Source organism: Stomoxys calcitrans, chromosome 4, assembly GCF_963082655.1.
Source record: "Stomoxys calcitrans chromosome 4, idStoCalc2.1, whole genome shotgun sequence".
In the NCBI taxonomy this organism is placed as follows: Eukaryota; Metazoa; Arthropoda; class Insecta; order Diptera; family Muscidae; genus Stomoxys; species Stomoxys calcitrans.
This window is the reverse complement of record NC_081555.1, coordinates 10712163-10739662: the sequence shown is the minus strand read 5'-3', so window position 1 is coordinate 10739662 and position 27500 is coordinate 10712163. Positions and strand designations below refer to the sequence as shown.

Sequence of the window (27500 nt, the reverse complement as noted above, 5' to 3'; positions counted from 1 at the left end):
GGTACTATTTGGTACATTCTTTTTAAATTGAACTAGAACTCTGAATTTTGGAACTTAGGAACACTATAGGATCTTAATTGGGTGACGATAAGAGTTTTTGGAAATTTGTACATTTAAGTACCAAATTGGAAAATCGTACCGTAAATGTGCGAAATAGTACGTTTAGTACCCCAATTGGTACTATTTGGTACTTTCTTTGCAATTTTAACTAGAGCTCTGCATTTCGGAACTTAGGAACACTATGGCATTTTTAATTGGGTGACTATAAGAGTTTTTGGAAACTTTTACATTTAGGTACCAAAAAGGTACGAAATGGGCCATCGTAGTACAGGGCAGATAGATAGAGGTAGAATTTTTGAAATTGACTTAAAAGACATGTGGAACAAAAGGATGAGGATGAAACGAAACAAAGGAATATTTGTACCGCTAACGGGAAATTTGTACATTTAGGTTTCAAAAAAAAAGTACCAAAAAGGTACGAAATGGGCCATCGTAGTACAGGGCAGATGGATAGAAGTAAAATTTTGAAATTTGACTTAAAAGACATGTGGAGCAAAAGGATGAGGATGAAAAGAAAAAAAGGAAAATTAGTACTGCTAGCGGGAGAAATGGTACGTTTAGCACCGCCATTGGTACCATTTGGTACTTTCTTTACAGATGAAGCTAGAGGTCTGAAATTTGGAGTGCAGGTACAAATAGAAACATATGATGGGTGACTATGATCTTTCTACAATTCATACCTTTTGGTACCAATATTGGTACCATTTGGTACTTTCTGTGCAGAGGGTGCCAGAGGTCTGAAATTAGGCATGTAGGTACAAGAAGGAAATACATAATGGGTGGATAAATGATCCATTCAAAATTTGTTCATGTAGGTAAAATTTAGAAATATATGATGGGCCACTAAATGGGGTTTCCATAGTTCGAACCTTGTGGTACCAAAATTGGTACTATTTGGTTCTTTCTTTATTAATGGCGCTAGAGGAATGAAATTTGGCATGTAGGTACAACTACGAAATACATGTTGGGTGACTAAATGATCTGATCCAAATGCGTACATTTTGGTATCAAAATTGGTACCATTTGGTACTTTCTTTTCAGATGGAGCTTGAGGTCTGAAATTTGGCATGTAGGTACAACAAAGACAAATATGATGGGTGGCTAAATGATCTATTCACAATTCGCACACTTTTGTATCAAAATTGGCATAATTTTGAACTTTCTGTTCAGATGGACCTTGAGGTCTGAAATTTGGCATGTGGGTACAACTAGGAAATAAATATTGGGCGACTAAATGATTTATTCACCATTCGCACATTTTGGTACCAAAACTGGTACCATTTGGTACTTTCTTCATAGATTAAGCTGGAGGTCTTACAATCTTTTAAAATGAGTGCCTACCTAGGTTATGGAAGAAGGTATCAAAAACGGGGATAGCGAAGCGGACCACCGGGATGCTAGTCTTACGTAAAACAAGTAAAAGCGTGCTAAGTTCGGACGGGCCGAATCTTGGAAACCCACCATGGATTCTGCTGAAATATGGGAGCTATATTTGGACCATACTTGGCGCAGTTTTTTAAAGTCAATCAAAATTTCAGCCAAAATCGTAAAAAAATTGCGGTTTGTAAGGGCTCAAAACGTAAAATCGGGAAATTATATGGGAGCTATATTAGATTAAACACCAATTTAGACCGTATTTGGCATAGTTGTTGGAAGTCATAACAGAACACCACATGCAAATTTTCAGTTAAATCGGACACAAATTGAGGCTTCCAGGGGCTCAAGAATACAAATCGGTAGATCGATTTATATGGACGTTATATCAGGGTCTTGACCGATTTAGACGGTACTTAACACAATTGTTGGAAGCTATAACACTATATGCAAGATTTCAGCTAAATCGAATGAAAATTGGGGCTTCCAGGGGTTCGAGAAGTCAAATCGGGAGATCGGTTAGTATGAGAGCTGTATCAGATTCTTGACCGATTTAGAGGGAACTTAGCACAGTTGTTGGAAGCTACAACAGAATACTATGTGCAAAATTTCAGCCAAATCGGACAAAAATTGAAGCTTTCAGGGGCTTAAAAAATCCAATCGGGAGATCGGTTTATATGAGAGCTATATCAGGTTTTTGGCCGATTTGCACGGTACTTAGCATAGTGTTTGAAACTCAAAACAGAACACCACATTCAAAATTTTAACCAAATCGGACAAAAGTGGCGGCTTCCAGGGGATCAAGAAATTCAATCGGGAGATCCGTTTATATGGGAGCAATATCTAAATGGTCCATTTGCAATCCCCAATGACCTATACATCAATATTAAGTATCTGTGCAAAATTTCAAGCGGCTAGCTTTACGCGTTCGACCGCTATCGTGATTTCGACAGGCGGACGGACGGTTCTAATAGCGGCTTGATCTAGTCAGAATGTCAAGACGATCCAGAATATATAGACTTTATGGGGTCCCAGATCAATATTTCGAGGAGTCACAAACGGAATGACTAGATTAGTATACCCCCTTCCTATGGTGGTGGGTATAAAAGTCAATTTGTGTTTGTTTGTTTGTGTGCTCCGTATAGACTAAAAAACGGCTGAATTCATTTTCTTCAAATTTTCACAGATGGTGCATAATGATCCCGTGGTACACATAGGATACTACATTTATTGATATCTGAAGGAGGTACGGACCCTCCTCCTTACGTGAATTTTCAGTAACACCACATCTCGGAGATGAGAGGTGCGTTTAAGCGAGATTTTGTGTGCTATTTTATAGGAACTTTAAAATAGCACAAAAAATCTGGTATCCTAATTTCGGATGGGGTACCTAGGGGGAGCGCCCCACCCCAAATATATATATATATAGACCAATATAGGGCTTAAATGAAAGGTATTTAAGAGTAGAAAACGTATTTGATATCAAATTGTCGGACAAATTGTTTTAGGGACCACGCCGTACCCCAAAGCAATCCTAAATAGGACATATTTACTGACCATGGCAATGTGGGACTCAAATGAAAGGTATTTGTGAGTAGAACAGGAATCTGATATCCAAATGTGATACCAAGTTTCTCGGGTTCCATTTCTTCCCCAAACAGGACTTATTTACTGACCTTGGCATTATGAGGCTCAAATAAAAGGTATTTGAATGTAGAATACGAGTTTTATATCCCTTGCCCCAAAGAGGACAAATTTACTGACCATAGCAATATGGGGCTCAAATTAAAAGTCTTTGAAAGTAAAGCACGAAACTGATATCAATGTTCAATATGGTGTTCAAATGAAAGATCTTTGAGAGTAAAGCAGGAATCTGATATCAATATTCTGAAAAGCGCCAATGGGACCACCCCACCCCCATAACACCACTCAAACAGGACGTATTTGTTGATCATTGCTATATGGACCTCAAATGAGAAGTATTTTAGAGTAGAACTCGAATCTCATATATATTGTCAGAGCCACGTCACTAAGTGGCAGCCTCATCCCCAAAACACCCCCAAATCGGACATGTTTGCCTTCTATGGAAATATGGGTCTCTAGACCAAAAGACCAATAATCTGATAACAACATTCGGGACAAACTGTCTAGGGGACGTCCAATTCCCATAACAACCCCCACATAGGAAATATTTGCTCACCAAGACACTTTGAGTCTTAAAGAGAGTGGAGCTCGATATTGATAGTTTTTAGAGCCCATACCCCAAACCAGAATTATTTGCTGACTTTTGAAATATGCGCTAAAATGAATGGTATTCGAGATTAGAAAACGAATTTGATATCCTCTTTTGAGGCCAATGGCAATATGGGATTCGAATAAATGAAAGTAGAGCACGATGCTGATTTGCTTTTAAGGCCAAGTGATTGGGGACAACCACACTCCCCAAAACATCCCTAAATCTGACATATTTACCGACTATGACAACCTGTGGCTCAAATTAAAGGTATTGGGGAGTAGAAAGCGAATTTGGTATCCAAATGTGAGGTCATTTTTCTCGGAGTCCATCCCTTCCCCAAACAGGACTTATTTACTGACCATGGCAATATGGGGCGCAAATAAAAGGTGTTTGAGTATAGAATACGAATCTGATATCCAAACGTGGGACCAAGTTACCCTTCCCAAAAACACCCCCAAAGAGGACAAATTTACGATCATAGCAACATGGGGTTCAAATGAAAGGTCTTTAAGAGTAAAACACGAATCTGATATCAATATTCGGGAAAGTGTCTATGGGGCCACCCCACCCCCGATAACACCCAGAAATCGAACACACATATTTACCGATCATGGAAATAGGGGGCTTAAATGAAACGTATTTAGGAGTAGAGCACGAAATTCATACCTACTTTCAGGACCACGTTTCTGGGGGTCCACACCACCCCCTTAATCCACCAACCACCACTCTGGGGGCCTTCCCACTCCAAAAATCCACATGAGAATATTGGGCTCAAATAAAGTTTTTTTTTAAAGATTGGAGTACATCAAACATCCAAACATAGATGACGCTAAAACCGTCGAGCGAATTCATAGACCGTCTTGTTGAAAAAAAAGTTGGATGGTATCTCACGGTAGCGCTCACCATTCACAGTTACGTTACGATTCGCATCATCTCTGAAGAAGTACGGTCCAATGATGCCACCAGCCCATAAACCGCACCAAACTGTGACTTTTTCTGGATGCAGTTATTCCAATGCTTCTGGCTGCTCTTCACTCCAAAATCGACAATTCCGCTTGTTTACGTACCCATTGAGCCGAAAATGAGCTTCGTCGCTGAACACAATTTCTGTTCGATGAATAAAAATGAATACAATTCAATAATTTGTAAGCGTTGTCGACATTAAATATTCAAAGGATAATTTTGTTCCATACAAAGTTAAAGAAGGCGAAGCGGGCCTCGTTCAGCTAGTTTTCTATAAAAATAAAATGTTGACTTAATTTTGTTTAAAAATAAACTCTTGACAAAATTTTCTATAAAAGTACAATTCTATTTTTTTTTTTTTGTGTTTATAATGTAGTTTCCTTTTGGCCTCCTTTCTATCTCGCTTCGTTCTATTTTTGTTATTAATTGTACTGGTATTGCATATCGGTGTCCCATGTATTTTCCCATTGTTATTTGGGCACATTAACTTAATGACCCAATTGGCCAAAAGGACTCTTTTGTTTTAAGATAAAGCATAAAATAATCGATAGTCAATAAAAATGCTTATAAATCATTGTCACAGTTTTTCTGTTGTTTAAGATCCTTGCAAGGACCAAAACAAAAAATGAAAAATTTCATCACAAGAAGGAGAAAAAAACACCAAAACAGAAAAGCATATAAATCTTATGTGTCATAAATACCATATGAGTTTGAGTATATTAGTGCAATAAACAGTAAGCAATGCATGAGAGTCTAGATATAAGCCTATATGTGTGTATGAAAATGTGCAAAGACCTAGGAGATGTGAGTTTGTTGTACAAATGAGCACACATTCATTCTGTTGGGGGTTTTAAATGCCTATTCAGCACTCAGTCATTGCCGACATGAGCAACGATGACATTTTCATCACCAACATTATCATCGACAACCGCAGCATTATCACCGCTGTTGACATCTGTAGCTTTATAAATGGCCTAAATTGTAAGAGGTGTAGCCCACCTCGAAAGAGATGGACAAGGAGAGAGTATATGAGTGTTGTGTTATTGCCTCAAATTGTTAACTTGTTAAATCAGCGTGCATATAAACAACAACTGTTTTATTGGCCATGTTCAACATGAAACTATGAAAAATCAATATAACAAATCTCTTTTAGAGCTGGACTCTGTCATAAAAATAGTTATAAGGGGAGGGGGGAGAAACAAAAAATGTACTTAACTATAATATGACAGCCACAAAGGACCATAAAACACAATCATATGCACCACAGCTACAAACCGAAAACTATTGTCATTGGTTAGAGCAACAGTGTAGCCAAAGAGCAGCCAAGCGGTTGATGACAGACAACAATAATGAATAAAATCAACTATCCAAAGGACTTTTTGAATTTTTGCCAAATATTTCAGGAAAACCATACAGCCAATGTTTTAATAAAATAAAATATGGCTTCATGGTATTTACGATATATACCAAAACAGGCAAAAAGCCTAAATTTTACACTAAACTAAATGTACTCTTTTTTAAGGGCACAGGAAAAATAATAAAGAAGCTAGAATTCCTACATAAAAAATCGGGTGCTTTGTTGATTTACCAAATACAGCGAAACAATATCAAATAAAAATACACTGACAGGCATCTAAATATGCAGACAGTCATACCACCATCCAGCCTTGGCTTTGGAGTAGTTCAGACCTTGGCTTTATCAGCTTTTAGCTGTTTGTGAACTTTTTTTGTTCTTGAATGTAGAGCTGAAACCCCAACCTTAGAACAGCAAACCGCATTACTGTCAGTTTATGTCTTTTAAGGTTTGAGAGACTGCTATACAGTAATTGGGTGGTGTAGCTTAACCCCTATTCCGCCATTTAGCAAAATTAAACAAAATTTAGTTTAAAAAAATTTTTAAAAAATTTTAGCAAAACTTTATACATTCTTGCACTTTTGAATAGAAAAGCGAAACAAAAAAAACCCATTAAAAAGTTAAGGCAAAATGTGGTGTGCAAAATGCATTAGGCAAGCTAAAGTTATCGCAGTTTCAGCGATACTAGGGGCCTCGTCGCACCGCAGCAAAGCTGCTTGCTTCCACTCACTAATAATTCTACTACTGATTCCACTGCTAATAAATTAGTGCATGGATACCAGGAACCCATTTGGATCCCAAATCTATACTGGGGAGACGAAGGAACTGCAATCTCAGTCCCTTAATAAGGGATTATTGAATTGATTGACTGGATGAAACTAAAGCATCAGGCGGATTGTTTTTTCTTAAATAAACTGACTCTACCTCGGACAATACCTATCAAAGAGAAGAATATTTGGAGACAAGATCCGACAGCATCACATAGGCTGGAATTTTGAACTCCCATCTGTGTAGTGCTATTCGTTATCACGAGAAGCTTAGCTGTGAGCTAAAGGGCTTGCCCACAGGTTGCGGATAGTGGAATGCTCCTTACGGAGAAGCTGCAACTGCAGTCGCGGACAATCAGCGGTATCGAGTGGAAAGTTTGTTTGAAAATTTTGCCCACGTATATTCCACTAAGGAACTGGGTCAAACTACTCGCATATCAATGAGTGCAGTCAGATTCAAGTTTAAGCTCAATGATAAGGTGTCTCCTTTTTATAGCCGAGTCCGAACGACGTGCCGCAGTGCGACACCTCTTTGGAGAGAGGTAAAGCTACAGGCCATAGTACCTCACCAATGTTGCCAGCATTAGGAAGGGAAAAGCACCACTGAAGATTTTTTCTGATGGTCTCGCCAGGATTCGAACTCTTGCGTTCAGCGTCACAGGCGGACATGCTAACCTCTGCGCTATGGTGGCCTCGATACGATAAGGCGTCTTTAAAAAGCCAATGGCCATCATGTTCCCGCTGCGATCGGTCGTATAGACCGAAACGAGCCTGCTCACCTATAAGAGCTTGACGAAGATTGCCTCTTTCACATGCAAATGTGGCCACAACAACAACAAGATCCGACAAGCCCTGTAAGATTGCATCTTTCGGTTCGATTATCCTCAAGGTGTTCGCATCCAAGAAGGAACTTAAAAGAACAAAGCAGAATGCTTAGACGGCGATTTGGCAGCAGTATCTGGCGAAGTATGATCTGAAGCAGAGAGCTCTCTGAACTGACCGAATGAATCTTGTGAGGATGTCGAACACTAGCAGTGAGGCTATCGCAACAGCAAAGGACAAACGGATGGAAAGGCATAGAAACAGACAGAAGGACAGACAGTCAGATATACGGGCAGATGGACAGACATACCGGAAGACAGACAGTCGGGCAGAGAGCCAAGAAGACAGACAGATAGACTGACTCACAAATGGACAGACAGACAGATGGATGGAAAGACAGGCACACAGACGGATGGATAAAAAACGGACAGACAGATGGACGGATGGGCAGGCAGTCAGACGCATGGACGAAAATTATTTGACAGACAAACAGACAGACAGACAGACAGACGAATGGATGGAAAATGGACAGAAAAGCGGACAGACAGCCAAACCGATGGAAGGACAGACAGACAGACCGACGGAAGATCTGTCCTTCCGTCGGTCTGGCTGTCTGTCCGCCTTTCTGTCCATTTTCCATCCATTCGTCTGTCTGTCAAATAATTTTCGTCGATCCGTCTGACTGTCTGCCCATCCGTCCGTCTGTCTGCCCGTTTTTTATCCATCCGTCTGTGTGCCTGTCTGAAAGTTTTCCATCCATCTGTCTGTCTGTCCATTTGTGAGTCAGTCTATCTGTCTGTCTTCCTGGCTATCAGACGGATCGACAGATCGTCAGAGAGAGAGACAGATGGGCAGACAGACGGAAGGACAGACAGACAGGCAAACCGACGGAAGGACAGACTGTCAGTCGTATCGACAGATTGTCAAACGGACATAGATAAACTGAATCAGGAAGTAGTTTTAAGCAGATTAGTTCACCAAACAATGTACAGTGGGATATAAACAAAAAACAAATAGTAAAATATCTGTCAATTGAGAACGGGATGAGATATCACGGTGTGCCTGAACCAGCTTTTAATAAAAAGGTCTTACACCTGAAAAATTATTTTACAGATGAACAGGCAGACAGTCGGACACACAGATGGACAGACAGGCAGACGGACAGACATACAGTCAGACGAATCGACAGATTGTCACACGGTCATAGATAAACTGTATCAGGAAGTAGTTCTAAGCAGATTAGCAGTGGGATATAATCGACAAAAAATAGCAAAAAATCTTTTATTTGATAACGAAATCAGATATCACGGTGTGCCTGAACCAACTTTTAACAAAAAGGTCTTATACATGAAAAATTATTTGACAGAAGAACAGATAGACAGACGGACAGACAGATAGGCAGACGGATGGATAGAAAATGAACAGATAGACATACGGACGGACAGACAGTCAGACGAATCGACATATTGTCAGACGGACATAGATAAACTGAACCAGGAAATAGTTCTAAGCAGATGCACAGTGGGTTATAATCGAAAAATTAGTAAAAAATCTGTCATTTGAAAATGGGATGAGATACCACGGTGCGCCTGAAACAACTTTTAATAAAAAAGGTCTTGCAATTAGAAATATAATTTTACAGTCAGACGGATAGACAGATTGTCAGGCGGACATATATAAGCTGAATCAGGAAGTATTTCTTAACAGATTAGTATACCTAACAATGCACAGTGGGATATAATCGAAGAAAAATTGTAGAAATGCGCCTGAACCAACTTTTATTAAAAAGGTCTTACACATGAAAAAATATTGCACAAGCAGACGGTCGAACAGACAGCGAGACCGTCCGTTTGTCACGAGGTGAGATATCACGGCAACCCAATACCAATATAAAGTATTGGGTTGCCCAAAAAGTAATTGCGGATTTTTTAAAAGAAAGTAAATGCATTTTTAATAAAACTTGGAATGAACTTTAATCAAATATAATTTTTTTACACTTTTTTTTTAAAGCAAGCTAAAAGTAACAGCTGATAACTGACAGAGGAAAGAATGCAATTACAGAGTCACAAGCTGTGAAAAATTTGTCAACGCCGACTATATGAAAAATCCGCAATTACTTTTTGGGCAAATATTGGTTTGCCCAAAAAGTAATTGCGGATTTTTTGATCGTCGAAATTCTTGATCGTCGTAAAAATCTAAGACGATCTAGCCATGTCCGATCTCCCGATTTAAGGTCTTGGGCCCATAAAAGCCACATTTGTTGTCCAACTTCGCTGAAATTTGGGACAGTGAATTAGGCCAGTCGATGTTGTTCTTGAAGATGGCCCAGATAGGTGCAGAATTTGATATAGCTTCCATTAAGAACGATCTCTCGATTCAACGTTTTACAACCATAAAAGGTGAATTTATTTACCGATTTTGCGGAAATTAGACACAATGATTTGGTTTAGCCCCTTTGAGTTTGATTAAGATCGGCCTATATTTCGATAAAACTGCACTATAGACCTAACTCTCGCTTTAAGGTGCCCCAATACCTTAAATTGAAAGTTTGGACAGTATTTATTGGCGTATTTATTGCCTTGCTGACATTTGACATCGACATCCCGGTTCACTACGATTTAGATTGGTGCAGATTTGGATGTAACTGCCATATATAACGATCTTCCGATTTAAAGTTTTAGGCCTCTTAAAGGTGAATTTATTAACGGATTTCACTGAAATTTAGTTGAATGAGTTCTATAAGGCTCTTCGAAATTCGTACTAAGTATGGTCTAGATCGAGCTATATTTGGATATAGCTGCCACAAGTACTGATCTACCGGTTTAAGTACTTGGAATAATAAAAGCAGGTTTATCGCTCGATATCGCAGAAATTTGACACAGTGAACTGTGTTAGGCTCCAAGACATTCGTGTTCAATTCAGATCGTTCTATATTTGATTCAGATCGTTCTATATTTGAATAAAGCTGTCATATACATATACCGATCTCCCGATTCAAGTTCCTTGACCCATAAAAATGAATTTTTTATTCGCTGAATGTGGTACAATGACTTGTGTTAGACCCTCATGTAGTCTTCTTGAGTATGGTGTAGATCGGTCTATATTTAGATATACCTGCTATGGGTATAAATAATGAATTTTTACTGTATTATGACGAAAAGTGGTTAGTCTAAAGTAGTGAGATCCAAAGTTCGGCCCGGCCGAACTTAATGCCATCTTAATAATGGGAAGGGCCATCCAAGGTTCGTCTCGGCCAACATTTTTTTTTATACCTACCACCATAGGATGGGGATATACTCATCTTGTCATTCGATGTGTAACACCTCGAAATATTAGTCTAAGATCCCATTAAGTATATATATTCTTGTCATTCTGAATCGATCTAGCCATGTCCGTCCGTCCGTCTATCGAAATCACGATAGAGGTCGAACGCGTAAAGCTAGCCACTTGAAATTTTACACAGATACTAAGTATCGATGTAAAACGTTGGAGATGGCAAATGGCCCATATCGGTTCAGATTAAGATATAGCTCCCACATAAACCGATCTCCCGATTTGACTTCTTGAGCCCCTGGAAGCCGCAATTTTTGTCCGATTTGGATGAAATTTTTTCCGTAGTGTTCTGTTATGACTTCCAACAACTATGTCAACTACGGTCCAAATCGGTCTATAACCTAGCATAGCTCCCATGTAAACCGATATCCAGAATTGACTTTCTGAGCCTTTACAAGCCGCAATTGTTGTCCGATTTGGCTGAAATTTTAAATGTAGTGTTTTGATATAACTTCCAACTACTGTGCTAAGTACGGTCCAAATCGGTCTATAATCTGGCATAGCTCCCATGTAAACCGATATCCAGAATTGACTTTCTGAGCCTTTACAAGCCGCAATTTTTGTCCAATTTGGCTGAAATTTTTAATGTAGTGTTTTGTTATGACTTCCAACAACTGTAGTGAGTACGGTCCAAATCGGTTTATAACCTTGTAAAGCTTCCATATAAAGCGATCTCCTGATTTGACCTTTTGAGCCCCTGGAAGTCGCAATTATTGTCCGATGTGGCAGAAATTTTCCATGTAGTGTTTAGTTATGGCTAACAACAACTGTGCTAAATACGGTCAAAATCACTCTATAACCTGATATTGCTCCCATATAAACCGGTTTCTCGATCATCCTTTTTCGGTTCCCAGAAGCTTTAATTTTTGAGGGTTGGACAGAAAGGTTCCCAAAATTCGGCCCGGCCGAACTTAGCACGCTTTTACTTGATTTTTTTTTTTTTTTTTGCTTGTCAAAAATGTAATTTTTTCTAGTTTTTTGAAAAATATTTTTTCTAAAGTCTTTATTCTTAATAATTATAAATGCTCTCAATATGAAATTGATGGTCATGTGTTAGTGTTAACGCGTTTTTACTGTTATTGCTTACCCTCCCCCATTCAAAGCGTATACGTAATATTAATAGAAACTAATTGTATTTATAGTACTCATACGCTCCATTGCCCGTTACAAAGAGTTATTGATACTGATTAGAAATATCATAATAAAAAAACAAACAAATGTTGGAAATTCCCCAACATATAACGAAAACTTCTTATACAGTAATTAATTAAAAACAATTGTTATTGCCCACCAAACAACATGAAGCACCAACAACAATGCCTCATATTCAGTTTCCTATTAATGGCTATCACACCATTTGCCTTTGTCAATGGTACGAGTATGCGAGGATATTTCATTTTAATTATTGCCATTGTATAGTAGTCAATAAAAGCAATTGAGAGTGAAAAAGTACATAGCATATAATTCATTTAACTTGTTCGATTCAACAATAACAATTTATTCAATTCCTTCCTTTGTGTCTGTGAGTTTTAATATTGGTCAAAGTAAATGGGCAACTACGAACAAACAAATGGGTGGGAAAACAATGAAAAATTTATTTTCAGCAACAGTTCGACAACAAATGATGGCCACAACATATTTCTCGTAGCTGATAAAAGAATTTTTCGGTCAGCCGCAACAGATGAAGCAGTTGCAGCATTTACTTTAGCCATTGCATTGCAGGCAAAATGATGCCACTGCTGCTGTTGTTGCTGATGTTGTGGGTCATTGTTGTTTTGCCTGCGTTTTATTGATTGTGTGAAATGTTAATGTAATTAAAAATGTTAACAAGCCGTTGTTCCTTCCCCTTTCCCCCTTCTCCCATCCTCTTATGGACTTTGCTTAATAATTTCATTTTATTTTAATTTATTACAGATGCGGCTTCATGTATGGTGAGCTGACAGACAAGGAAACGGTGGCCCGTTTGGAGTATACACTGGAAAACCAGCAACAGGACCAATTTGAAATACTGCTCTACAAAAAGAATAGTAAGTTTGAAGAGCCAAGCCAGAAAAAAACCGACAAGGATAACCCTTTTTAATACTTTATCGTAAATTTAGACAAGTCCTTTACAATATACATGGCTAAATTTTATGGTCAATAGTCCTTTGCAGTCCTTTTATTTAAATATTAAGTACACAATCATTTGAAACCTTTTGAATATCCTGGTAATTGTTTAAACGCTATATGGTAGCCTAGCATAAACAAAAAAGGAGTAAAACTTTGACCCTGTAATGGAATACTTTATGTGCTGTGTAATACTCTCTACTTTGTTTGAAAAAAGAAAGAAAGAAAAACCGAAAACCATTTCCAACCTTTATCTAAGTGTAAGCTTTAAACCCAAAATGAAAATGAAAACAAAAAAAAAAAAGAAATACCAAATGAAACTTTGCATCCATCCTCAACCATCCTTTGACAAAAGTCCTTTGAAGTAATCTCTGATAACACCTGAGTACGGCTAGTACCCCATAGAGGAATGGACAACAAAAGGAGGAGTTACTTACTTGATGACTTGGTTGGTGGGTCGGCTGTTTGGTTGGTGGGAGACCCTTAAAGGGTTTGGTTTTAAAGCCCTCCCCTCACCAAACACCACCTCCCTTTGGCATTTAACATTCTGGCCATATGGGACATATTAAACCCATCCGCCAGGGGAATATTTTATGGCCATAAATTGTTTGTGTAAATACTTGAATATGCAGTGGCAAATGCACCATTGCCATGACTGGAAAACAGTGGAATATCGGGGTGTCTTTGATATTAAATTGAAAAATTATTGCCCAGATTTGATGTGAGCATATAAATATTCAATTTTGGGAAAAACTTCCAAGAACTGAAATCAGATAAAAATTGCTGAAATCCCACAAGATGTTAAACCATGGGGGGAGGGGAGTGAACTCAGTAAAAATGTAAGACAGGCGTTCAAATTAAATTGCAAAGCCGAAATTTTGTGATAAATTATTAAACCGTAATAAAAGACTGTCTAGTAAAGAAGCAACAAAATCACCTTCTGTTAGAATTGTTTTTACCCTAGAGCGTATACTTAACAACAATACACATATGCACAATACTTATACGACCCAGCGATACAATTGATTGTCATAATAACACAAAAATGCCACAATGAAGATTGATTAACAGGCCGTAATCTTTTTTTTTTAAGGAGTTATGTTACTGACTGACTGATTATCGCCCAACTCAAACGACTAAAGTTAGAATTATGATCAAACGAATGTTGGCCTTGGGGCGGAGGCGCGAGATAAGGCCGGTAATATTCGTACGTTAAGCTACTACGTAGTACTAAAAAGGTACCAAATAGTACAAAAATGGGTACTATTTGCCCAGTGTGAACGGAAAGGGCTAGGAGTATGTAATTGAGCTCAAATTGAAAAGCATCTCGAAAAAAAAGATTTCGAGATAAAAATGTCCTAAAATCGTACTGGGAGAAATAGTACATTTAGTACCGCAATTGGTACTTTTTGGTACCTTTTTATGTTAATTGACCTAGAGCTTTGAATTTTGATACTTAGGTACACTACGGCAACCTAAATTGGGATGCCAAATGAGTTTTTGGACTTTTGGACATTTAGGTACTAAAAAGTACCAAAAAAGGTACGAAATAGGTGAACTTAACATAGGGCCAACAGGTAGAACTTCGAAATTTTACTTTCATGATTGTTTGATGCGAAATAAAGGGGGTAGATAGAAACAAGTAAAAAGGCGTTAAATTCGGTCGGGCCTAACTTTGGATACCCACCACCTCGGGTATATATGTAAACCACCTTTCGTCATAATCCTGTGGAAAATTAATAATTTATGCCTCCCCAGCAGCTGTATTGAAATATGGTCCGATTTGGACCACAGTCGACACGGACATTGAGTGGTCTAATAAATGCAAGTCATGGTTAAATTTTGTAGAACAAAATATTAGTCTTTTTGGTAGCCATATCCAAATATAGACCGATCTGAACCATATACGACAAGGATGTGTCAAATTTCACCGAAATCGGATTATACATGTGCTTTTTGTGGGGCCAAAATCTTAAATCGAGAGATTGGTTTACATGGCAGCTATATCCAAATTGCAGAAAGTTGTCGAAGAGGCTAACACAACTCACTGTCCCAAATTTCGGGCCCGAGACCTTAAATCGAGAGATCAGTCTATATGGCAGCTATATCCAAATCTGGACCGATCTGTGCCATATTGCAGAAGGATGTTAAGGGGCCTAACATAACTCACTGTCCTAAATTTCGGCGACATCGGACAATAAATGCGTCTTTTATGGGCCCAAAACCTTAAATCGAGAGATCGGACTATATGGCAGCTATATCCAAATCTGGACCGATCTGAGCCAAATTGAAGATGGACGTCAAAGGGCCTAATACAACTCACTGTCTCAAATTTCAGCAAAATCGGATAATAAATGTGGCTTTTATAGGCCTAAGACCCTAAATCGGCGGATCGGTCTATATGGGGCCTATATCAAGATATAGTCCGATATAGCCCATCTTCGTCCATACTTATGGACAAAGAAGGAATCTGTGCAAAGTTTCAGCTCAATATCTCAATTTTTAAAGACTATAACGTGACTTCAACAGACAGACGGACGGACAGACGGAAGGACAAACGTATGGACAAACGGACGGACAGACGGACAGACGGATGGACGGACAGACGGACAGATGGACAGATGGACGGACGGACGGACAGACGGATGGACGGACAGACGGACGGATGGACAGACGGACGGAAGGACAGACGGACAAACGGACGGGCATAGCTAGATCGTCTTCGTATTTTACGCTGATCAAGAATATATATACTTTATAGGGTCGGGAATTGATATTTCCATGTCTTGCAAACGGAATGACAAAATGAATATACACCCATCCTTCAGTGGTGGGTATAAGGATATGAAAAATAGTATTGGAATGGGAGAAATGTACGTTTAGTACCGTATTTAGTACCATTTCGTACTTTCTTTACGAATTGAACTAGAGATGAACTGGAACTGAAATTAAACATGTGAGTTCAACTAGAAAATATATGTTGGCTAACTAAGTGACTCTTCACAAATCGTACATTTTGGTACCAAATAGTACTAAATAGTACGAATTAGCTTATTTACTTTTACAGCGAACGGAGACGGGTAAAATTAAATAATTTAACAAAAAAAAAATATCGTAGTCTTGAGAAAAGTAAGAAAAGTTTTACCAAATACGAAATGATGATATCGTACCACCAGTGGAAGAAAACGTACTTAAGTGCTGTAATTAGTACTATTTGGTACTTTCTTTAAAGATTGAGCTACAGCTCTGAAATTTGGGATACAGGTACATCTTCAGTATGCACCGGGCGACTAGAAGAATTGTTTTGATATTCGTACATTTTGGTACTAAAACGTACAAAATGGTACCTTTTTTACAGACTGAGCTAATTAGCTCTTAAATTTGGGATATCGGTATATCTTGACAGTATATAGCGGGCGACTAGAAGATTTTTTGAAATTCGTACATTTTGGCACTAAAACGTACAAAATGGTACTATCTTTACGTGTTGAGCTACAGGTCTGAAATTTGGAAAAAGGTATATATTAGCAGTTTTTCCCGGGCAGCTAGAAGATTTTTTGATATTCGTATATTTTTGTACTAAAACAAACAAAATGGGGCTTTCTCTACAGACTAAGCTTTGAAATTTGGGATGCAGGTACATCTTAATAGTAAAAGTTTTTTTTGGAAATTCATACATTCTGGTACTAAAACGTACAAAATAGTACTTTTCTTATTTTCATACCATGGTGCTTAAAGCTCTTTAGTTGTCGAAAATAAATATCCAGAGAATAATTTTGCTTAATATTTAGTAAAAAAGCCAGTAAGGAAAGACAAAAGTAGGGCGGTGGCAACTTTACAATACCCTACATATGCCATATATGTACAAACTGTGATCAATATCTTATTCTGAACTAATTTGATGTCGGATGTTTCTAGATGGGATATTAAAAACAAAAAGTATCACATATCGAGCAAATATGTTCAAACAAATCAAATGACAACATTATTGCAAATCACCCAAAATCTGACAAACATATATATGGGAGCTATATCTAAACCTGAACCGAGTTCGACCAAACTTCTTAGATTTTGTGGTAGTCGTCGAGGAAAGATTGGCAAGACCAATAAAAGCGCTTGCAGTGGCTTTAGAATTTATTTTATTTTATTTTGTTTTACTTTATTTTATTTTATTTTTTTATTTTATTTTATTTTGTTTTACTTTATTTTTATTTCTTTTTCTACTATCTCATCCCACTGTACAAATCCTACCCATTAATGGCATTTCCCATTCAGTCATTCTTATGCACTGCATTCGTCGCATCTGTATGCGAGGATTTTCGAAATTGCAACAGCGTGAAATGTGCATGAGCAATTTATTTTTATGGCTTTTTTAGTTCATCTGCCATGTGGATCAACAATAAATAAAAAAACAGAGATCGTTAAATTAGCCTCTAAAACTTTTTTCCGAACAAAAAACAAAACAAACAGTCATGGCTCGAAGAAAGATGTAAAATGAGACTATAGTAATAATTTAGAAACCAAATAAGGAAATTCGAAATTATCTTCGAAAAAATAGAAATTGAAAGCGAAGAGGAGATGAAAAAATTGGGAAACAAAATAAAAAAAAAAAAAAACAAAAAAAAATATATGTGGAATTTGAGCAACAGTTAAGCTTTTCACTTCATATTAAAATTTAATACTTTAAAATTTTGGATATTTTAAAGATAAAAACTTAGGCATACTTTATGATTGTAATATTAATAACTTTCCACGAAAGCGATTCCAATCAAATTACTCTATTATCTCACATAAATCAACTCCTCAACATATGCAATACAAAAATAATAATGTAAACAGATTACTCTGCAAAAGAAAGCCTTTAAAAAGTTTAGTAAAAAAGAGAATGAAACTGTGACAAAAACTATCATAGCCCGATGGTAAAAACGTTACATTAAACAAAGAGCATGTAATTTGAAACAAATGTAACGAATGCTGCAAAAAAAATAGAACGCAACTCAGCGTAACGCATTGCACTGGCATGTAATGCAGCATATCATACCACAATGCCTGAAAGTATGCTTTTTATTTGAGCATAAACAGAACGTGAAGGAGGTAAAATACCACAAAATATAACATTCTCGGAAGTGCTTGCTTGCATGAGTTTAGTTTGAGTTTTTATTAAAGTTTTTGTGCTTTTCATTGAAAAGAAAGCGCAAACAAAACGAGAAGTCATTTAAGTATGCAAAGGAATTTAAGTTAAAATCGTAGCAAACCAAAAAATACTCTTCTGAGGTTAAATAGAAATAAAATTTTATATTGTTAAATGAAATAACGAAATCAATTGATTTTAAATCATGGATGAAACGTTTTGGGATTTCGATTATTTTAATGTTGTCGCTCTTTAAATAATTGATAATTCTTATAAGCCCCCTAAAATATGCCTTAATTTATTTTTTAGCTTCATACAAATAAAAACTTTATAATCTTTCCTAATTATTCTCCCAAAAATTTTATCTATTTTAAAATTAAAGGCCATCAAATTTATATCTTTCAAGTAATAAGTTGTCAATAATGTTATAATGAGCATTATGACCTTTTTCTAAATTTTAGCCGAAAAATTTTTGTTTTCTCCATTGTTTAAGAGGCTGTAGAGGCCCCCCCATAAATATTTTCTTTTAACGTTTTGGTGAAAATTTAAAATATTCCATATCACATTCGCCAAATATTTGCATAAAATGTTTCATATTAACCGCGATTGCCTGCAGACTCAGACTGACTCTAGAAGTCATATTATTTGAAATTTGATATTTTTCCTTGCCATTGGCTTTCTTTCATATACATTTACATATATTGTATATTTCTTATCAATTTTAATGTTCAATTATATCGGGTTCTCACTACCCCCTCAATGAGGCCTCGATAGGTATTTTTATGTGAACGTAAAATAAGTCATGCATGCTTTTAGGCTGTAAGCATTCAAAATGTGTAAATAGTAAATAAACTGTAGGCTGTTATTTTTCGTTTGAGCATGACGTTGGCTGATAATGTTACATTAAAATTATTTTAAAGGAAACAAAAACTTGAAAAGAAAATCCCTAAAAACTGGCAATGCTCTTCAATATGGAAGATTATTTTGTGCTAAAACAATATTAAATATATCATCTAAAAAAGGTTATCAATTCTTTGATAACCAATTAAAAAATATTGCATACATTCAGGAATTTTAAAGAACATAGCCGACTTTTAGGAGCCATAAACAATATCTCATATTTGATGACCAATATTTCTAAAAAATCTTTCGAAATAAGGAAGGGGTACCATATTACCAACCCCATAGATATTCCTTGTCAACTTTCTCTTATCCCTTTGTATTATTTTACTCTTTTAGTTATGTATAATTGCTATTTGCAAATTTTTTTCTTTTAATTTTTGCCCCGCATCGCTCTTATTTGGTTTTGGTTGGGGAGAACAAAAACTAATTACAATTTAAATATTTAATTGGTTTTATTGAAATGCGTTTTTTTTTGTAGAGTTTGCTACAGCATATTTAGCTGCTGTAATATCCTTCCGCCTGTTGGTGGTTCCGCTTTCGCTGTCATCATTGCTGTTGTTGTTATTGTGGCTAATGATAATTTCTTTTTATTATTGTTGAAAACATTTTAATTATACATTCAAAATGAATGTAATTAAGTGTTAACTAACAAAATGAAAATGTCATTTATTTTAAATGGAAAAGTAACAAAAAAAAAAAACCTCAAACCACTCCAGTTTTGATGTATGGAAAGTTTGAATTTGAAATATTAGGCAAAGAAATGGTAAAGGGCGATATAGTTAAAAAATCACTTCAATTATTTAAGCTGTTTGGAGAAGCATTTTCAGATCTCAAGTTTACCTGATGACAATTCACCATTAAAGAAATAGAAGCTTAAAATCTAACAAAATAAATAAAAATTTCAGTAATCATAACAAACAAACTTACCGACGCTGAAAATAAGAAAAGATATGTGAATTAGTTAACATTCAAATGCCAAAAACAGTATACAAAAAGTGAAAATTAGTAGTTTCACGCAAAAATTTTCCCGAACATCCCATTATGAAACAAATTAGATGAAAAATAACTTCTCACATTAACAATTGGTTGCTACCCGATTCAAGTTTAAGCTCAGTTGTAGGGGGACCTCCTGTTTTATGCCGAGTCCGAACTGCGTTTCACTGAAAAGTGACAACCCTTTGTTGAGAAGTTGTACAAGGCTGAAATACTCACAAATGTTGCCAGCATTTGGTGAGAAGATAACCACCTCCGAAAAATGTTTTAAGGTGTTCTCGCCGGCATGATTTGAACCCGGGCGATTGATTAGGTGGGCATGCTAACTTATGCACCATGTGGCTCCCAGTTCTGTATGGCAGCTACATCCAAAAATAGTTTGATATGCATTATATTTGGAAAGGATTTGAAGCAGTCTGTTGCAAATCACTGTACCGAGTTTTGGGGTAAAAAGTGCGCCTTTTTGGTCCAAAAAAAGAAAATCCAGAAATCAGTTTACATTGCAGCTATATCCAAATAAAGTCCGATCTAAACCATAAACGGCATAAGAGTCAAGGGTCCTAACACGATAGGCTGTGCCAAATTTCAGAGAAAAATCCGACTTTTATGGGCTCAATATTTTAAATAAGAAAATCGCATATATATGACAGCTATATGCAAATATAGACGGATCTCAAGGGGTGTAGTATAATTCTCAGTGCCAAATTTCAGTGAAATCGGGCAATAAATTCGACTTTTTTTGTGCGTAAGACCTTAAATCGGGAGATCTGTGTGTATGACAGATATATCCAAATATAGTCTGATATTGGTCATATTCGGTGCTGATATCGTGGGCCTTGCATAACATGGTGTGCCAAATTTCAGAGAATGTGGCCTCAAGACCTTAAATTTGGAGATCGGTATAACAAAGAGGCTTTATCAAGAGGTATCATGGGGCCCTACAAAATACGCTGTGCCAAATTTCAGCGAAATCGGAAAATAAGTCGGTAGATCGGTCTATATGGAAGCTATATCAAGATATAATCAAATATTTCCCTTTTTTGGAACGATCCGCATCGTTTGGGTACCGGGCCATAGCGGAGTAAGGGCGAATGAGAAAGCAGACTATTTGGTAGTGAAGATCAGAGGACTGTTGACAATCAACTAGGTTAACTCAAATCCTTTCGATTCGACGCAGTCCGAGTTAGACTTGGGCTACGAACGCGCATGTGACACTGTGGAATAGCAAAACAGTTGGTAGGACGGCGAAAATTTTATGGGGAAATACGGATCGTGAAAAGTCGAGACTACTACTGAAAGGAAGTAAGGAGTTCAGTATTGCTTTCAGTATCATAACAAAACGCATAGGACTGCGAGTTCACTTATGCAAAATCGATGGGGCAAGTGATAGCATGCATAGGACATGTGGGGAAAATGATGAGACCTTGGAGCATTTCCTATGCAATTGCCCGGCATTCGCAGCCAACAGACACTGGTACTAAGGTGGGGACACAATACCAGACATGAACCAACTTTTTTGGTGTTTTTTTTTTTTTGTAAGCAACACGGCATTCCTATCTTAGATTTTCTTTTTCGAGTTTACATTCTAGTATTTAGAGCGCAAAACAAGCCGAATACTGGCTTAGATACATTTCCATAGTGGGATAGGGCTGGTTAATATCCACACCCCAATTTCAACCTAACCAAGCCTGCCTATGGACAAAAAAAGTCTGTGCAAAGTCACAACTTAATTTCTTTATTTTTATAGACGGACGGACAATCTGATTAGGCCACCGGTAAGGCCAATCTTGCAGATATCTTAAGATCACTAATAAAACAATCCGTGCCAAATTTTGTGCAGATCGGTCGAAATTTGTTATTACTACGGTCATATAAGTGTAAATCAGGCGATACATGTATATATCCAAATCTGAACCGATTTTGATGAGATCTTGCTGATATGTTAGTATCAGTAACAAAACAATTTGTGCCAAATTTTGTGCAGATCGGTTGCAAATTGTAGCTACTACGGCCATTTAAGTGCAAATCGGGCGATACATATATATGGGAGCTATTTCTAAATCTGAACCGATTTTATGAAATTTTCCACATATGTTAAGATCAGTAAAAAAACAATTCGTGCTAAATTTTGTGAAGATCAGTTGAAAATTGAACAAACTACGGCCGTTTAAGTGCAAATCGGGCAATACATATATATGAGAGCTATATCTAAATCTGAACCGATTTTGATCGAATTTTGCACACATGTTAAGATCAGTGACAAAACAATTCGTGCCAAATTTTATGCAGATTAGTTGCAAATTGAACAAACTACGGCCATTTAAGTGCAAATCGGGCGATATATATATATGGGAAATATATCTTAATCTAAACCGATATATCTTAATCTAAATCGAATTTTGCACACATGTTAAGATCAGTGACAAAACAATTCGTGCCAAATTTTATGCAGATTAATTGCAAATTGAACAAACTTCGGCCATTTAAGTGCAAATCGGGCGATATATATATATGGGAGATATATCTTAATCAGAACCGATTTTGATGAAAATTTGCAGATATGTTAAAATCAGTTAGAAAACAATCTATGCCAAATTTTATGCAAATCGGTTGAAAATTGTAGCTACTACGGCTATTAAAGTGCAAATCGGGAGATACATATAAATGGGAGCTATATCTTAATCTGAATCGATTTTGATGAAATCTTGCGCATATGTTTAAATCAGTAACTAAACATTTCGTGCCAAATTTTGTGCAGATCAGTTAAAAATTGTAGTTACTACGGCCATTTAAGTGCAAATTGGGCGATACATATATATGGGAGCTATATCTAAATCTGAACCGGTTTTGATGAAATTTTGCACATATGTTAAGATCAGTAACAAAACAATTCGTGCCAAATTTTGTGAAGATATATCTTAATCTGAACCAATTTTGATGAACTTTTGCAGATATGTTAAAATTGGTGACAAAACAATTAGTGCCAAATTTTGTGCAGATCAGTTGAAAATTGAACAAACTACGACCATTTTAGTGCAAATCGGGTGATACATATATATGGGAGCTATATCTAAATCTGAACCGATTTTGTTAAAATTTTGCAGATATGTTTAAATCAGTTGGAAAACAATCTATGCCAAATTTTATGCAAATCGGTTGAAAATTTTAGCTACTACGGTCATTTAAGTGCAAATCGGGTGATACATATATATGGGAGCTATATCTAAATCTGAACCGATTTTGACGAAGTTTAGCAGATATGTTAAAATCAATAACAAAACAGTCCATGCAAAATTTGTCCATGCAAAATTTTGTGGAGATCGGTTGTAAACTGTAGCTACTACGTCCATTTAAGTGCAAATCGGGCGATTCATATATATGGAAGCTATATTTAGATCTATACCGATTTTGATTAAACTTTGCACATATGTTAAGGTCAGTAACAAAACAATTCGTGCCAAATTTTGTGCAGATCGGTTGAAAATTGAACTAACTACGGCCATTTAAGTGCAAATCGGGTGATACATATATATGGGAGCTATATCTAAATCTGAACCGATTTTGACGAAGTTTAGCAGATAGGTTAAAATCAGTAACAAAACAGTCCATGCCAAATTTTGTGGAGATCGGTTGCAAATTGTAGCTACTACGTCCATTTAAGTGCAAATCGGGCGATTCATATATATGGGAGCTATATCTAAATCTGAACCGATTTTGATTAAACTTTGCACATATGTTAAGATCAGTAACAAAACAATTCGTGCCAAATTTTGTGCAGATTGGTTGAAAATTGTGGTAACTACGGCCATTTAAGTGCAAATCGGGCGATACATATATATGGAAGCTATATCTAAATCTGAACCGATTTTCACCAAAACCAATAGCGTCTGTCTTTGGGCCACAAAAGTAATACCTGCACAATTTCGTGATGATTGGACAACAAATACGATCTGTACTTTGATTACAAGAATACATGGACTCACAGACGGACATGGTTAAATCGAATCAGAAAGTGATTCTGAGTCCATCGGTATACTTATGAATGGGTTTAGCTCTTCTCCTTCTTAGCGTGGCAAACAAATTCACAAACTTATAACTGTACCACAGTGGTGGTGTAGGGTATAAGAACGCATTGATCTAAGCTGGAAGTAATACAATAACAGAAATAAAATTTTGATACAATTTTTCACAATTTTTTTTTTCTTCTTAAGGCAAAGGAACGGACGGACATCACTTAATGGCCTCAGAATTTTTCGACAACCAAGCACTTTATAGAGACTAAAATCAATATTTAGTAATGTTATATACGAAATGATAAAAATAATTCACCTTCATTTTATGATGGTGGCTAGAAAAATTCAAAACTATGTAATGCAGCATATTCACACATGTGATATAAAACCACTGCAATTTGCACTCTATGCTGATAACATACCACGTTACTTTGAATGTATGTGTATGTGTGTATGGGTAAGCATGCGAGTTAGTTTTAACAACATGTGCGTATGACTGCATACTTTGAGTGCCTTGTAAATACCATGCCAAGGTGGCTTGTGTTGGTAATTTAAAGCCCCTGCATTTCTCTCTCAATTTACAACATTGCGATGGTGTTTGTGTATCCCGCATTCCCGCATTCCTTCATTCCCCTAATCATACACGTATCTACACCTTGTATTAGTTTAAGCTTCCCCTAGTTATAGACCTGGTATTGTAGAAGTAGTATATGTGTTAGTAGTAGTGGTAGTGGTAGTTTGAAACGCCTGGTGCTGGCTTGCCGAAAAATATGCTACAACTAAAACTGTAAACATAAAAATTGTATGGGAATTCCCGTAAAATTGCTAAAATGTGGAATTTGAACAGAAAAAAAACAACTACTTGGTAACTATGATTATAGTTGACTCTCTGTCGCTCTCTTTCTATCTCTCTCTCTCTCTCTCTATCCCTCTTCGTCTCTAAGCCCAAGTCCTTTCTTGTGGAGCTAAACCTTTTGTACCTTTTTTTGTTTGAAATTGAAAAATAATCAATGTATGCTATAAACATCCATGGGTGGTTAGAAATTGTAAATAGACGTAAAAACGCTTGAACTCTTACCCCCTTTGAACCTTGGAGCTAGAATTTGTGCCACCATAAAAACCGTTTTAAATTGCAAGTTTTTTTTTAAGAAAAATTCAAAACAAAATATTAATGAAATTTTTACAGATTTACAATGTGGCTGCTCTTTAGCACAATTCGGAAAAGTCTCACCAGGTAGTGAAAAATACGCATTATTATTTTATTAAATTATTATTTGTTTTTATAAACATATACAAATATTTTGTAGAAAAACTTTATTAAAATTTTAATTACAAATTTTACTATAAAATTAAACTAAATGATAATATTTTCTTTAGCCTAGTTTCGATAACAGCCAAAAACAAAAATTTACTAAATGTGTTTTATAAGGGACACATGTGGCTTTTTATATCATCAATGAGGTTAAACACAACTGTCACACTTTAGTAGGCTCTTAGTCATGACACCCCTATTGACTATGATGAGCTGACCATTTTAACTCAACTTTTTAGATGGCCTATGATAGTGATTGACCGATGTCCCCTTGATGTTGATTGACAGAATGATGTTTAAATGTATGTCATAGGAATGTTTATCCATGGAGGGGTTTAATTTAGCGTTTAGTGAGGCTTGTGAGAAATAAAATTTAAACATTTCTTTAAGGATTTTAGTATATCCTTCAAATCCAATGTAGCCAATAAACAAGTAAAAGCGCGCTAAGTTCAGCGGGGCCAAATCTTGAGAACCCACCGTCATGGATTCTGGTAAAAATTCATACAAACTAAATTTAGTTGAAGAGCATAATTTTGTTCTACATACCAAACTTCTGTCAAACCAGCAAAAATTAAAGCCTCTAGGAACCGAACAAGGATAATCGAGAGACCGGTTTATATGGGAGCTATTTCAGGTTATAGACCGATTTGGACCATATTTGGCACAGATGCTGAAATTTATAATAGAACACCCAGCGCAAAATAAATTCAGATAAATCGGTTGAAAATTGGAAATTCCAGGGTCTCAAGAAGTTAAATCATGACCGTACTTGGCACAGTTGTTGAAAGTCTTAACAAAACACCGAATGGAACATTTCAGCCAAATCAGACAAAAATTGTGGCTTCCAGGGTGTAAAGAAGGCAAATCGGTTTATATGGGAGCTATATCAGGTTATAGACCGATTTGGACCTAACTTGGCGCAGTTGTTGCGAGTCATTAGAGAATATTATGTGTAAAATTTAAGGCAAATCGGATGAAAATTGCGGCTTGTATGGGCTCAAGGAATCAACTCGAGAGATCGGTTTATATGGGAGCTATATCATGTTAAAGACCGATTTGGACCATACTTGGCACTGCTGTTGGGAGTCATAAGAGAAAATTATATGCAAAATTTAAGCCAAATCGGACAAGAATTGCAGCTTTCAGGGGTTCAAGAAGTCATATCGGGAAATCAGTTTATATGGGAGCTATATCAAGTTATAGACCGATTTGTACCGCACATGGCACAGTTGTTTAAAATTAAAACAGAAAATCGCATGCAAAATTTCAGCCAAATCGGATGAAAATTAAGGCTTCCAAGTCAAATCGGGAGATCGGTTTATATAGGAGCTATACCAGGTTATACACTGATTTGGGCCGTATTTAACTCAAATTTTGGAGGTCATAACAGAATGTTTTGTGCAAAATTTCAGCCAAATCGGATGAAAATTTCGGCATCCAGAGGCTCAAGAAGTCAAATCGGGAGATCGGTTTATATGGGAGCTAGATCCAAGTCTGAACCGATATGGCCCATTTGCAATCCACAATGACCTACATCAATATTAAGTATCTGTACAAAATTTCAGGCAGGTAGCTTAAGGCGTTCGACCGCTATTGTAATTTCGACAGACGGAAGGACGGACATGGATCGACTCAGAGCGTCAAACTGATCAACCACCATCCTATGGTGGTGGGTATAAAAAATAGGAAAGAAAAGTGAAGAAATATCTGTTTAAGTGATTTTAAGGAATAAATATATCTTCGTAAAGAAGTCCATATTTTCAATTCTCTTTTTTCATACCCTCCCCCATAGGATGGTGATATATTATCCATTCTGTTTGAAAATCCTCGAAATATCCGTCTAAGACCCCATAAAGTCTATCTAGCCATGTCTGTCCGTCTGTCTGTCGAAAGCACGCTATCTTTCGAAGGAGATAGCGTGAAGTATTTTGTTATGATTTCCAACAACTTCGCTAAGCATGGTCCAAATCAGTCCATAACCTGATATAGATGCAACATATACCGATCCTGGATCTTGACTTCTTGAGCCACTAGAGGGCGCAATTCCCATCCAATGTGGCTGAAATTTTGCATGAATTTGTTTGTTATGACTTCCAATAATTGTGCCAAATATGGTTCAAATCGGTCGATAAC

At 36.7% G+C, this 27500-nt stretch overlaps 1 protein-coding gene across 8 annotated transcripts in view; it reads left to right on the top strand.

Annotated features, from left to right (window-relative positions):
- LOC106087027 (potassium voltage-gated channel protein eag-like) overlaps positions 1-27500 on the top strand; it is a 295197-nt gene that overhangs the window by 211356 nt on the left and 56341 nt on the right. For 6 of the 8 annotated variants that reach the window (XM_059366593.1, XM_059366592.1, XM_059366595.1 and 3 more), the window contains exons 5-6: positions 12824-12936; positions 25242-25289. In XM_059366593.1, coding sequence (XP_059222576.1) covers positions 12824-12936; positions 25242-25289 — 161 coding nt within the window. The remainder of the gene's footprint in view (positions 1-12823; positions 12937-25241; positions 25290-27500) is intronic. The other 2 variants (XM_059366597.1, XM_059366596.1) reach the window with 1 other exon arrangement.